General features: G+C 51.1%; 1 protein-coding gene across 3 annotated transcripts in view; it reads left to right on the forward strand.

Moving 5' to 3' along the window:
* SULF2 (sulfatase 2) overlaps positions 1-12,910 on the forward strand; it is a 142,060-nt gene that overhangs the window by 117,559 nt on the left and 11,591 nt on the right. For all 3 annotated transcript variants that reach the window (XM_060079043.1, XM_060079041.1, XM_060079040.1), the window contains exon 11: positions 1,505-1,697. In XM_060079043.1, coding sequence (XP_059935026.1) covers positions 1,505-1,697 — 193 coding nt within the window. The remainder of the gene's footprint in view (positions 1-1,504; positions 1,698-12,910) is intronic.

The following is a 12,910-nucleotide window of genomic DNA, read 5'->3' on the forward strand; positions in this document are numbered from 1 at the left end:
TTTTCCACTTATATAGGAATAATAGGAAATTACCTTTTTAAGTAAATAAGTTAAAGTTTTAAAAATGTGCATTGAGTTCAAGAGAAATATTAAGGAAATTATAATCCAAAGAGTATTTAGAGGTAGCAGAAACCGTGACTGATGTTTCAGAGAGTCTGAACTAGGATTTTCAGAGGCCTGGGAGGCCAAGGTGGGCGCTGGAGAGGAGAGGAGAGGGGAAGGGTGGGGACAGAGCCTTGTAAAGAGGGACCCAAGCAGGAGGGCCGACAAGCAAGCAGGGCAGACAGGAGGTGCTCCCCTGCCTCAGTCTGTGAGCTGGGACTTTGAGCTCATCCACAGCGGCTCAGGCCTGAAGATGCATGCCTGTGTCATCAGTAAGAATAAGTAAAACCAGGGCCTCCACATTCCATTTCTCATTAATAGACCAAGGCTGCCAAGACCAGGGCATGAGCTGGGTGGGTCTCACAGGCTGCATCCAGGCAGCTCTGTCTTATCACTAGACTCAGAATTAGCACCCGCCTGCCCTCATGGCTGTGCCCCCAGCCGCCCAGCATTTGTTCACAACCCCCGACCCCTCCCCATGCTCTGGAGGGCCTCTCGTCTGGGAAGTACCTGTCTATGCCACTGAGCGAGAGCTTCGAGTGACACTGGAGCAGCATTCAACGCTGCCTCTGTAGCCGGGCACGGTTCCAGGCACTGGGGCAGCAGCAGCCTCAGACGCCCTGGACAGAAAGCCCTGCCCTCCTGGAGCTGATGATCTGGGCAGATCCCAGAAGTGGTTCCGATTTCAGTTCTGAGCTACAAGAAATGAGCCGATGAGACCAGGGGGCCCTTTGTCCCCCTGGGATTGTCGTCGAATCCCCCTGCTAGCCCATCCCTCCTCTCTCCCTGCAGATTGAGGGTCTGGCAGTCCCAGGAAGGGGACAGGGCAAGTATCAGCATCTTCAGAACAGATTATCTGAGCGCACTGCTTAACCCAAAGGAAGGGAGCACGGGAGGTGGGTTGGGGGCCTAGACTGGCAGCGGAGGCATCGAGCCACGGCCCCCAGACTTACAGCTCTAAGTCCTCCAGGACCCCAGCCCAGCCCAGACATTCACCTGCCGGCGGACGCAGTCACGGCCCTGCTCAACTGCCCTCCCTCCCCCATCCCCCCAGCCCCAGCGCCACTGCCCGTCTCATGCTGCACCTTCCAGGAAGGCCCTTCCCTGCACATGAGCCGTGCCCTCCGGCCCCGGAGCTTTGCTTAGAGGGGCCTCCCTGTGACCGGGCTCACCCTCGGCCACAGCGCATCACCCTGGGTACCATTTCTGTGCTCCTCCCACGGTGGACAGGTGTCCATCCATGATAGAGCAGCTCGTTCCAATCACAGAGCCTGTGTCCAGCTAAGGCCGCTAGAGGAAGTCTCCGGGGTGGATGGGAACGGTGGGGCAGCCGCCAGTCAGGAGAAGCGGCCGAGCAGGCTGGCCCAGGCCCGGAAGGCTGAGGCCCCCGTGTGTCTTGCAGAAGTGGCAGTGCGTGGAGGATGCCTCGGGGAAGCTGAAGCTGCACAAGTGCAAGGGCCCCGCACGGCCCGGGGGCAGGGCCCTCTCCAACCTGGTGCCCAAGTACTACGCACAGGGCGGCGAGGCCTGCATCTGCGACAGCGGGGATGAGCAGCTCAGCCTGTCCGGACGCCGGAAGAAGCTCTTCAAGAAAAGTACACGGGACGGGAGGGGAGGGGATCGGAGGGGGGGACCGCACCTGGGCAGCCCTAGTAGTTCATTCAAACATCCACATCCCACCCCTCTCGATCCACCCATCCCAGGGGGCAGAGAGTAATAAAGAAGGAAGATAAGTTGACTGCGTCCAGGGCCAAGAAGAGCAGGACCATAAAGAGAAAGCAAGGCGAGAGGGATACGGCCCCGGACCATGTGGTGGGGCCCCTCTGAGACCAGAAGGAAGCCCCCGGAGGGTTTTGAGCAGAGAAGCCAGGATCAGATTTGTGTTTTCAAAGGATCCCTCCAGCTGCGCTCCAGGCACTGGACGGGTTCCCTTGCAAAGTGGCACAGAATTTCGAGTCACCCAACATGCAGGCTCCCAGCCGAGGTTGAGCCAAGGTGACGCTCTGCCTTCTCCTTTCAGCCCTCATGTCTATTTAGTGTCATGTTTGTGGTGTTTCGTACCTTTTTGCGGTGACCTCCCTATCAAAAATGGCCCCAAGGTGGCGCTGACATCCTGTGTCGGGTCCCCAAGCCCAGGGCGGCTGTGATGTGCTTTATGGAGGGGAACACGTAAGTGAGAAAGCTTCGTTCAGGCATGAGTCTTGGTGCTGCTGCCGTGAGTTCAGTGTCGGTGAATCAACACGTGCGTTAAATCGGGTGTCTTTATTATTTTTTTAAATTTATTATTTATTTATTTTTGGCTGCACTGGGTCTTCGTTGCTGTGCGCGGGCCTATCACTGGCCGTGTGATGGCTTCTCTTGTTGCGGAGCATGGGCTGTAAGCGTGTGGGCTCAGTAGTTGTGGCACATGGGCTCAGTAGTTGTGGCACATGGGCTCAGTAGTTGTGGCACGTGGGCTCAGTAGTTGTGGCGCACAGGCTTAGTTGCTCCACGGCGTGTGGGATCTTCCCGGACCAGGGCTCAAACCCGTGTCCCTCACATTGGCAGGCAGATTCTTAACCACTGCACCACCAGGGAAGCCCAAATCGGATGTCTTTAAACAGACATGACAGAGACACACATGCAGTAAGGCCCAGTACTGATGGTGGACAAGCGTGTTGTGACCCGAAGCTCGCAGGAATCTTACCCCGTATTCCCCCCAGGAGCACTTCCACACTTGCTAGTTCAGCATCAAGGTGACGCTATAGAACAGGACCACCGCGAATAACGGGAATCAACTATACAGTTGACCCCGAACAATGCGGGTTTGAACTCCACAGGTCCGCTTGCACGCGGATATTCTTTGATAGTAAATACTACAGTTCTCCACTGTGTGTGGTTGGTTGAATCCACAGATGCAGAGAAACCACGGATACGGGGGGCTGACTATAAGTTATACACAGATGAACCCGTTGTTCAAGGGTCAACTGTACTTTGCAAGGAGGAAGAGCCCCCCATCCCACCTGGAGAAGCTGCCATAACCTTCACCCCTCCCCCCAGCCCAGCAGGGGCTGAAGAAGGACAGAAAGTTAGAAAACCAGCAAGCGGAGGTGGGGAGGGGGAGGTCCTCTGGGCCTGGCTGCAGGACTCAGCTGTCACTCTGGGTACATGACCCCATTCTGAGGGGCAGCTCCCCTGGGAAGCACGCTCCCTGCCGAACGTTCAAATAAGGATGCGCCTGGGCTTTGAGGATGCTTGGCAGGTTGCTGGGTGCCAAGGACTCGGTGTCAGTGAGATCCAGTCCCCTGGCTGGAATGTCTTGCTCCCTGACCTAATGGGAGCCAAAGCCTAATTCGAGGTTTTAGTTCTGTTTTCTTTCATTGTGGTACAACATGCATTATCTAACATTGACCGTCTTAACCGTTTTTTAAGCACATTGACATCGTTGCTCAGCCATCACCACCGTCCATCTCCAGAGCTCTCTTTATCTGGCACAACTGAAACTCAGTACCCATTAAACAACAACTCCCCATTATCCCTCCCCTGGCCACCACCCCTCTGCTTTCTCTGAATCTGACTGTTCTAGGTACTTCATCTAAGCAGAATCACGCACCATTTGTCCTCTTGTGACTGCCTTACTTCACATGGCGTAATGTCCTCAAGGTGCATGCTTGCTGTAGCCTGTGTCAGAATTCCCTTCCTGCAGTGGTTGAGAGTCCACCTGCCGATGCAGGGGACGCGGGTTTGTGCCCTGGTCTGGGAAGATCCCACATGCCACAGAGTGGCTGGGCCCTTGAGCCATGGCCGTTGAGCCTGCGCGTCCGGAGCCTGTGCTCCGCAACGGGAGAGGCCACAACAGTGAGAGGCCCACATACCGAAAAACAAAACAAAACAAAACAGAATTCCCTTCCTTTTTCAGGCTGAATCAGATTCCCTTGTAGCCTAATTAGAGACTGGGTGTCTGGCGACAGGCGGAGGTCTCTTCCTGTCGTTGCAGAGGACGCCTTCGTGACAGAGCAGGTGTGTCTCCATAACAAGCCGGCTGCTGCCCCAAGTGGCGGGTCCCAACTGATGGTCCCCCATTATAATTCCTCACAAGCTGATTAGTAACTACTAAGCTAATCTTTTTTTAGCAGATAAAACAATTGTTTGAATTACACAGCTAATATCTTGCTTCAGCACATGGCACACTGGGTAATGTTTAAGTAAGACAAGAACTTGTGACTCAGTTAAGCCTTTTTTTTTTTTCCCTATTAATTCTTAGAGGAAAGAAAAATGCACCTAAATAACTGAGACTCGGCTCAACCCAGGCCCTCCTGTGAGGACGGTGTGACATCACAGCCCTGTCTGATACGCCCCTCACAGCATCCTGGGAGCAAGGCGAGGGTGGCTCCTCACAGCAGACAGGAAAGGTCAGCTCACACGGCCACCTGGGCGACTTGGGCCCCATCGCCTGGCCCAATATTCTTCCTCCTGCACATGCCTGCCAGCAAGATGGTCTCTGTCACTCCTTTCTGAGCAGCCAGCCTAGAGCAGGGGTTTTCAACTGGGGGCGATTTTGCCCCCCAGGGACACTTGGCCGTGTGGTGACATTTCTGGCTGTCGTAATCGTGTGTGATGGGCAGCGGGAGGGATGCTCCTGGCGTCCAGTGAACGGATGCTGTGGACGCTGCTAAGCATCCTGTGAGGTGCAGGTCAGGATTTATCCGGCCCCACAGTGTTGCCAGTTGTGAGGTTGAGACGCCCTGGCCCAGAGCAGCTCAGACCCCGGCTCACCCTAACCCACTGGGCTGTGGGCTGTGGGGTGAGGAAGCAGGCAGAGCAGCCAACCCAGAACAGAGGGGAGACCCAGGACCCAGGGGGAGGAGATGAGGACTCGGGGATGGGTCCAGGTGGCCGGTGTTTATTCATCTCTTCTCCCAACAAATCCGCAAGCCCTGCCATATGCCAGCTGCTGAGGTTACAGAGGTGAACTTGAGAGACACGGATCGGACCTCGTGGGTGAGACCAGGTGTCAGCAAGTTAACGAAGTGGGAAGATCACTTCCCTGGGTGCAAAATGCATGGAGGAGATGAAATAGTGGTGTGACCAGGTGGAGAGGGGCGGATGGGTGTAGGCTGTAGGATGGGTGGTCGGTTGACATTTAAACGAGAGCCAAGTATGTAGAAGGAACAGGCCATGGGACTAACAGAGGGGAAGTGCTCTAAGTCAGGGGAAGAGGAAGCACAAAGTTCCTGTGGGTCCCACCCCAAAGAGCAAGCCACACTGCCTCGGGCTTCCCGGGCCTGGGGAGGTGGGAGGGCCCAGCTGTGACCTTGGGTGAGGATGTCACAGCGGCAGTGTCCCTAACTAGCAGAGAAGCCGCTGGATGCCAGCTTCCAGGTGCTGAAATATTTAGCAGGTCTGTTTCATGTCAAACTCCAAAGAGCCCTGGAAGGCAGGTATCGTCATGAGAACACAGCTGCTTGGAAATTAACTCACTTGCCTGTGCGCTGGCTCAGGATTTGCACCCAGGCAATCAGAGTCCAGAGCCTCAGCTCTTTTTTTTTTTTTTTAATATATTTATTTATTTATTTTTGGCTGCGTTGGGTCCTCGTTGCTGCGCGCGGGCTTTCTCTAGTTGCGGCAAGCAGGGGCTGCTCTTTGTTGCGGTGTGCGGGCTTCTCATTGTGGTGGCTTCTCTTGTTGCAGAGCACAGTTTCTAGGCACACAGGCTTCAGTAGTTGTGGCGCGTGGGCTCAGCAGTTGTGGCTCACGGGCTCTGGAGCGCAGGCTCAGTAGTTGTGGCACATGGGCTTAGTTGCTCCGTGGCGTGTGGGATCTTCCCGGACCAGGGCTCAAACCCGTGTCCATTGCATTGACAGGCGGATTCTTAACCACTGTGCCACCAGGGAAGCCCCCAGAGCCTCAGCTCTTGGCCACTGGGTTAGGAAGTGCCCCATTCCCAGTACATGTGGTAGGGAGGGCACCTCCAGGACCCTGGAAACAAAGACACCTAGGGTGACAGAGAGCAAGTGGTGTGGCTTCAGTCCCAGAAAAGGTGTACACCAGGACTGGCAGGTTTTTGCTGTAAAGGGCCAGAGAGTAAATATTTGAGGCTGTGGGAGCTAAACAATCTTTGTGTCAAATGCTCCATTCCATCACTGTGGCAAGAAAACAGCCAAGGACTCTGCGAATGGTTGAGAGTAACTTATGTACAAAATCAGGCAGAGGGCTGGATTGGGCCTGGAAGCCATAGTTTGGGGACCCATGGGTGCATGGCTGGGGACGTGGAGAACGCCAGAGCAAGCAACAAAAAGGAGCAGAAAGAACCCGCTGGGTCTGCTTCCTGGCCCTCTTAGGCAGGGGTGCCCTCCTCTCGCAGGCAGATCAGCTCAGTACTGTGTGCGTTTCGGGCCCAGGCACTGTGGCTTCATGGAGACTTAACTCAGGGAGGAAAAAGCCAAGGAGAAAGCTGCCTGGAGTCAGAAAAGGCCCAAGGCTTTGTCAGAGAAATGCCTCTCCTGGACCTGGACCCCCAGATCCTTTGGCCCATGAGACTCTGCTACAAGGAGGAAAGGTACAAGCAACCGCCCCAGGGTCGAGGGGTTGGGGGATGTGGGGCAAGACCAGATCCTGGAGCCCTGGCCTGGGCCATGCGGAAGAGGGAACCCGTTCCTCCCTTCTTGGGCCCCACCACCCGGCCTCCAGCCAGTCCTCGACCTTTGGTCGCCACCTGGTGGTCATTAGGAGCCCAGCAGAAACCCAGGTCGGGCCTGGCTCCAGGCCCTGCTCCAAAAACAGATGGATGTTTCAGGGCAGCGGGGTTACAGACTTGAGGCGGGCCTAGGTCAGGCCTAAAATGGAAGGAGGAGCGGGGACTGTGGCCAAACGGGAAACACTCTGCCCCGTAGGAAGAGGCAGCACATCAGCTCCTACCCCGCCATCCACGCCGCCGGTGGGCCCGGTGTAGGCGGCACATCTCCCGTTTTCTCTTCAGAAGCTGGAGATCTGTGCTCCTCCGTGACCACCCTCCCCCGACCCCATTTTTCTGAAGTGTTAGCAGCTTGATCAATTTTGTCTTTTAATATACAGAAGATACAAGAAATCTGGGCTCTGACTTGAGCCTGTGTTGAGGAGGGGGAAATTTACCCCCTGCCCCTCTCGAGTTCTCTTGGCTGGTCAGATAATTAACTTGACATGAGACAGATGAACAGGAGAAAAAAGTTCATTCATACACACTGAGGTCTCATGGAAATGGGACCCCAGAGCGACCGAAGCAGGTTGTTTACACATCATTTTTAGACAAGGAAACAATTACTTGTGGAGATTTAAGAGCACAGGGGCTTGGGGCAGCAGACTAATGAAGGAGTAAAGTTAGTTTGTACAGCTTTCTTAGCCTTGAATTCCCCGACTCTGGTGATAAGGATGCTTTCTCTTCTCCTGGTATAGGGAAGGGACCTTCACATGGGAGATTTATTTCCCACTTTTAGCGGGGAGAGGAGGGTCAGTGTCTTTTTATGTTTTCTTTGGCCACCAGCTGTTTCTTAAGTAACTTTAATTCAAAAGAACCAATATGCCATTGTGGCATATCTTGGGGTGACCTGCTCTGAGCCCCAACCGTTCCCTCTAAAACTGACCAGGAAATTTCACATTTTAAAAGGAGGGTTGGTGGCCATGGAGAGAGAAATCAGGTTAGGAGCTGAGTGCTAAGAGCTCTGCCAAGGGAGAAAAGCGGAGATTAGAATGAGGATGAACAAACAAAAGAACAAATCGAAGCCCCTTCTCCACCCCCATTAAACCAGTCCCTAGTCCTGGTGTAGGTCAGTCCAGTAAAATGGCCGCACTTCCCTCCACTGATAGAGTTAACCTTCTCTCTTGCTAGAGGTAAGGTGGACACTCCTTTTCCCATTTGGGTTACATGGGAGCAGTGTTTTCACCAGTGATGCACAGGCTCCTCCTTGCTGAGCTCCTTTAAAGCTTGGTTCTGTCACTGAGCCAAGGAAGTCCAGATTTCTGGTCCACCCATATATATATAGTGTGGTATCAGGCAGCTTAATCAGGGGAGCAGCTGTAATACCCCAAGGGTGGCTGGCGAGCCATCCAGGACACTTGGTGAGTTGGCAGATGTTTATACTAAAAAGGGTAGTGCCAGGGTCGTTTCCAGTCTCCATGAGAGGTTTGAAGATGCCACCTGTGGAATCAAACCCCTGAGTCTGACTGCAGTACTGTCCTGGCCTGTCACCCAGGAAAGGTCCAGTGTTTGTTTTCAGTGAAAAGGGACATTTTTCACCTATTGTTTTTAGCCTGGGCGAGGGACAGCCCTTGAGCTTCTATAGAGGTTTTCTGGGGCCCCGATAACTCCCCAGAAGGAGAGACGGAGCGATGTTTTTCGGTCGTGGATACCATTCCCTGTCATTGAATCATCTTCTGTACCTAGTCCACAGTGTGCACATTGGCAGGAACACAGACCAGCTCAGGGGCACTTGTACCGTCTAAATGTTGACACAACCAACAGATTGATTGATTAACGTGGCCAGGCTTTGGTAAACTGGCACAACGGGGTGTTTTGTTTATGCCTGACCTGTTGACAAAGTAAAGGTTACTAAGCAAGACACAGGTTAAAAAGGAGCCCACAGTGGAGACTTTTAGAGGGGAAGTAGGCTAGATAAGCAAGCACTCTCCGCTCAGCCTCCTGATAATGATAATGAATGTGGGAAAGTGGTCATTAGTAAGAGAAGGTGCATGTTTGTTTGTTTGTTTAGCGTGTGAATATATAGGGAGTCTTAAAGGGGGGGGGGGAATAGGTAAAAATGAAGTTTTTTAATTTATTTTATTGAAGTATTGATTTATAATGCGTTAATTTCTGCTGTACAGGAATGTGATTCAGTTACACACACACACACATATATATATATACACACACCCATGTTTTTTCATACTCTTTTCCATTATGGTGTATCACAGGATATAATATAGTTCCCTGTGTTATACAGTAGGACCTTGTAGTTTATCCATTCTATATATAATAGTTTGCATCTACCAACCCCGAACTCCCAATCCTTCCCTCCCCCACCCCCTCTCCCCCTTGGCAACCATGAGTCTGTCCTCCATGTCTATGAGTCTGTTTCTGTTTCATAGATATGTTCATGTGTGTCCTGTTTTAGATTCCACATATAAGTGATATCATGGTATTTGTCTCTTTCTGACTTACTTCACTTAGTATGACAATCTCTAGGTCCATCCGTGTTGCTGCAAATGGCATTATTTCATTCTTTTTTATGGCTGAGTAATATTCCATTGTATATACGTACCACAGTTTCTTTATCCATTCATCTGTCCATGGACATTAAGGTTGCTTCCATGTCTTAGCTATTGTAAATAGTGCTGCTGTACGTAGGGGTGCATGTATGTTTTCGAATTAGAGTTTTCCACAGATATACGCCCAGGAGTGGGATTGCAAGCGAAGTTTCTTGATCCGTGATATTGGGAAAAGCTGTCTAATTCGTGATGCCAGCTGCTTCCAGGCCTGGGAAGTGGCCTGGAAATCCTTACTTTGAGTCACCTGTGGGGACTGTCTCCCAGCTGTCTTGAGAGCGATGGTCCAGGCCAAGTTGGCATGACTTGCATGAACCCAGGAGGATTTTCCCTTTATTTTGGTGGTAACATAGGGAGTGTAGGTAGATAGCAGTACCCCATAACGTCCTTCCCAGAGAGGTGACAGTGCATGTTTTCTTCTAAAGTCCTTGATGTAAACCTGGTCTCCTGGTCAAAAGGGATGTCAGGGTGTCAGTCGGGGATGCCACACCCCTTTTCCCTCTTGGCAATAAGCTTCAGGTACACTAGTCAGTTCTTGTAGGCAGCTGGTCAGAGCATCAAATTATTCACTTATGTTCCCACAATGTCCACTTAATCCAGAAATAGAAAGTTTAGAGATGCCAGTAAGCTTGGGTTACCCAAGCACTATTTCAGAAGAGGTTAATCCATGTCTCCTATTGGAGTATTCCTGATCCTTATACAGGCCAGGGGCAAAGCTTCTGACCATTTAAGCCCAGTTACTTGCCAGAGCTTTTCCTAAATTCCTTTTATATCTAGATTTTTATGTTCTACTTGCCCTGATGGTGGAGTTATGGTACAGAGTGTGGAATTTTAATGTGTACCCCAGAGTGTTTGCAAGCAGATGGTTTATCTCTGCTATAAAATGAGTTCCTTGGTCTGATTCAATCCATAAAGGAATGTCGAAATTAGGAATAACCTCAGTTATTAATTTCGTTACCACTGTGTGGCATCACCACATCTAGTCCGATGGCATTCAGTCCCTCCACTAACCATGTAAAAGACAACCAAATAGCAAGAATAGCCTAAAGCTGGGGGCGAATCTGTAAGATCTGTTTGGAGTGCCACAAAGGGCAGTGTGGGCCTGGTAAGCCTTCCTAGGGCACACTGATTTCTCCCAGAAGTTAGGTGCAATTCACTAGTAGTGCACTGGGAAATAATTTGGTCGGAAATTCCATGGCTGCCAGGGCAAAACCACTCTCCTGTCTGCACAGTACATCTCATCTGATGGGAGGTAAGCTCAAGCCGCAAGGTCAAAGGAAAAGGAGCTACCTGAAGTACATGTGGCCCAATGTCTAATTTATCTGATCATTGTTTGGTACCTTTTTTGTGTCCATTTGTCCTTTTTTAGATTGTGGGGCATCTGCCTGATAGTTAATATCAGTCAGGGATAAAGGCAGGTTTAAAAATTGGGTGGAGAAAGGATAAAGGGGGCATTTTGAGCTGCAATTTTAGCAGCTCTTTCCACCCTATTATTTCCTAAAGATAAAGCATCAGTCTCCTGAGCAGTGAACAGCAGCGTTAGAAGCGAGGTGACTAGCTTATCACAGGGCAGCAATTATATACCCGTTAGCACTAGGAGGACCTGAAGAGGTCAGGAATCCACGGGATCTCCAAATCGTACCAACAGCATGGCGGACTCCAAAAGCATCTTTGGAGTCTGTGTAAATGGTAGCAGTTTCCCCTTTGCTCGTGTGTGTGCTCCAGGAAGAGCGATGAGTTCAGCCGCATGGGCTGGTCTCACAGTGGGCACAGAATATGCCTCACGTGGTTCACGTGGGGAGCCACAGCATAACCAGTTATTATGTTTCGCTGGAAACTTTGTTTACAGGAGCCATCACAAAATCGAGGTAAGTCTGGGTTGTCTACGGGGATGTCTGAGAGAGCATCTCGTGGCTCTGAGACCGTTCCTGTAGTTGCGAGGCACTCGTGTGGCATGGAGTGAGGCTCTCCACCATCAGGGAGGGGGGTAAAGGAGCCAGATTTAGAGTATTAATGATGGACGGTGATGGGTAGGTTAAGAGCCTGCTCACAGGTGGTGTCTCACCACGCAGAGAAGTGCCGCATCCTGTGAACTTGTAACACAGCAGACACAGCATGGGAAACAGAGGTGACTGGGGGAGCCTATGGTTAGAGCACTGGCTTTGTAGTCAGCATGGCCACGTACGTAAGGGGGGCGTACCTGGTGCCGTAGAGTCTAACTGACATGAGAAATACGCTGTAGGACTTAACTGAGGCAAAAGGCTGTCCTAGAATGCCAGCAGTAATCCCGTCGTTTCCATGGCCGTGTAGAAGAAAAGGTTTGTCACAATCAGGTAAGCCAAGAACCAGAGGTGTGGACAGGAACTAATGTAAGGCTTCGTAGGGGAGCAGAATTTGCTACCCTAAAATACATCTCTTTGGTGTATTATCTTGAGCTGGTTATTTTCTGGGCAACAGCAGACACAGGGGAAACTGAAAACCTAGTGGGAGTTGCCCTTTTTCAAGAAACATGGACGTCTGTAAGGGAAATCTCCATTTGTAACGGTGTCTCCCTCTCTGTCCCTGGAAGAGGAGGTTGACCAAATCTCTGGAAACTCTTCTCCATGGAGAGGGCCAGGGCTTAAATCTGAGTCACAGCCACCCGTTTACTGTGCTTTTCCTGGTCGCCTTCCCTGACTGGATCTCCCACCCTCCACATCCTCTTTTGTCTTTGGCTGAGGGTTTCAGGTGAGGGCTTCTAGGTTTTTCAGGGTTTCTCCCATGGATATGTTATTAAACTTTTGATTTTCTCCTGTTAACCTGTCTCAAGTCAACTTAATTCTTAGACCAGCCAGAAGAACCTAGAAGGGTAGAAGGAAAACTTCTCCCCGACGGCTATGCCAGTCCTTGTTACGGGTCTCCCTTGAGAGGTAAATGCAGAGAAGGTGTGCGTCAGGTGCATGGGATTGAAGAGGAATCTGAGCAGAGCCAGTTACCTTAACCAGGCTGGGTCAGCAGGAGTCGAAGTGAGGGTGACAGCTGGGTTAGGGACCACAGGGTGCCCGGGAATTACAAGAGTTTATGGCTCTTAGGGCTTGTGCAAATCGAGAGATTTGATTCCTGTCTAGGCCAAATTTACCTTCTTTCATTACAAATTTACCTAGTTTCATGTGGAGTGTGACAGGGTGAGGAAGTAAAAACAAGCACACCCAGCTCTAAGAGAGTCTATCATAGGGTTAATTCCTTGCTTTGGATCTCTTTGCAGAGAAGAGACCTGTTTTTCTTCCAGGTCATGCATCAGGCTCAGCACTTAGCAGTCCAACTTCATTGACATGTGTGGCCCAGGGACTAATTGGGACATCTGTTAAAGACTCACTCTCTTCAGAGGAATTTAAATCAGGTCTGAGGGCAAGGAAATAAAAACGCCCTTCTGATTACATTTTAGAGTAGCATTAAATTTACGTAACAAATCTCTATCAAGAAGGTTCGCTGGTGAGCAGTTGGAAATTAGATATGATGGGTGTTAAGAGGCCCTAAAAGATTAGGGTGGGCT

This window comes from Mesoplodon densirostris, chromosome 16 (genome assembly GCF_025265405.1).
Source record: "Mesoplodon densirostris isolate mMesDen1 chromosome 16, mMesDen1 primary haplotype, whole genome shotgun sequence".
Classification (NCBI taxonomy): Eukaryota; Metazoa; Chordata; class Mammalia; order Artiodactyla; family Ziphiidae; genus Mesoplodon; species Mesoplodon densirostris.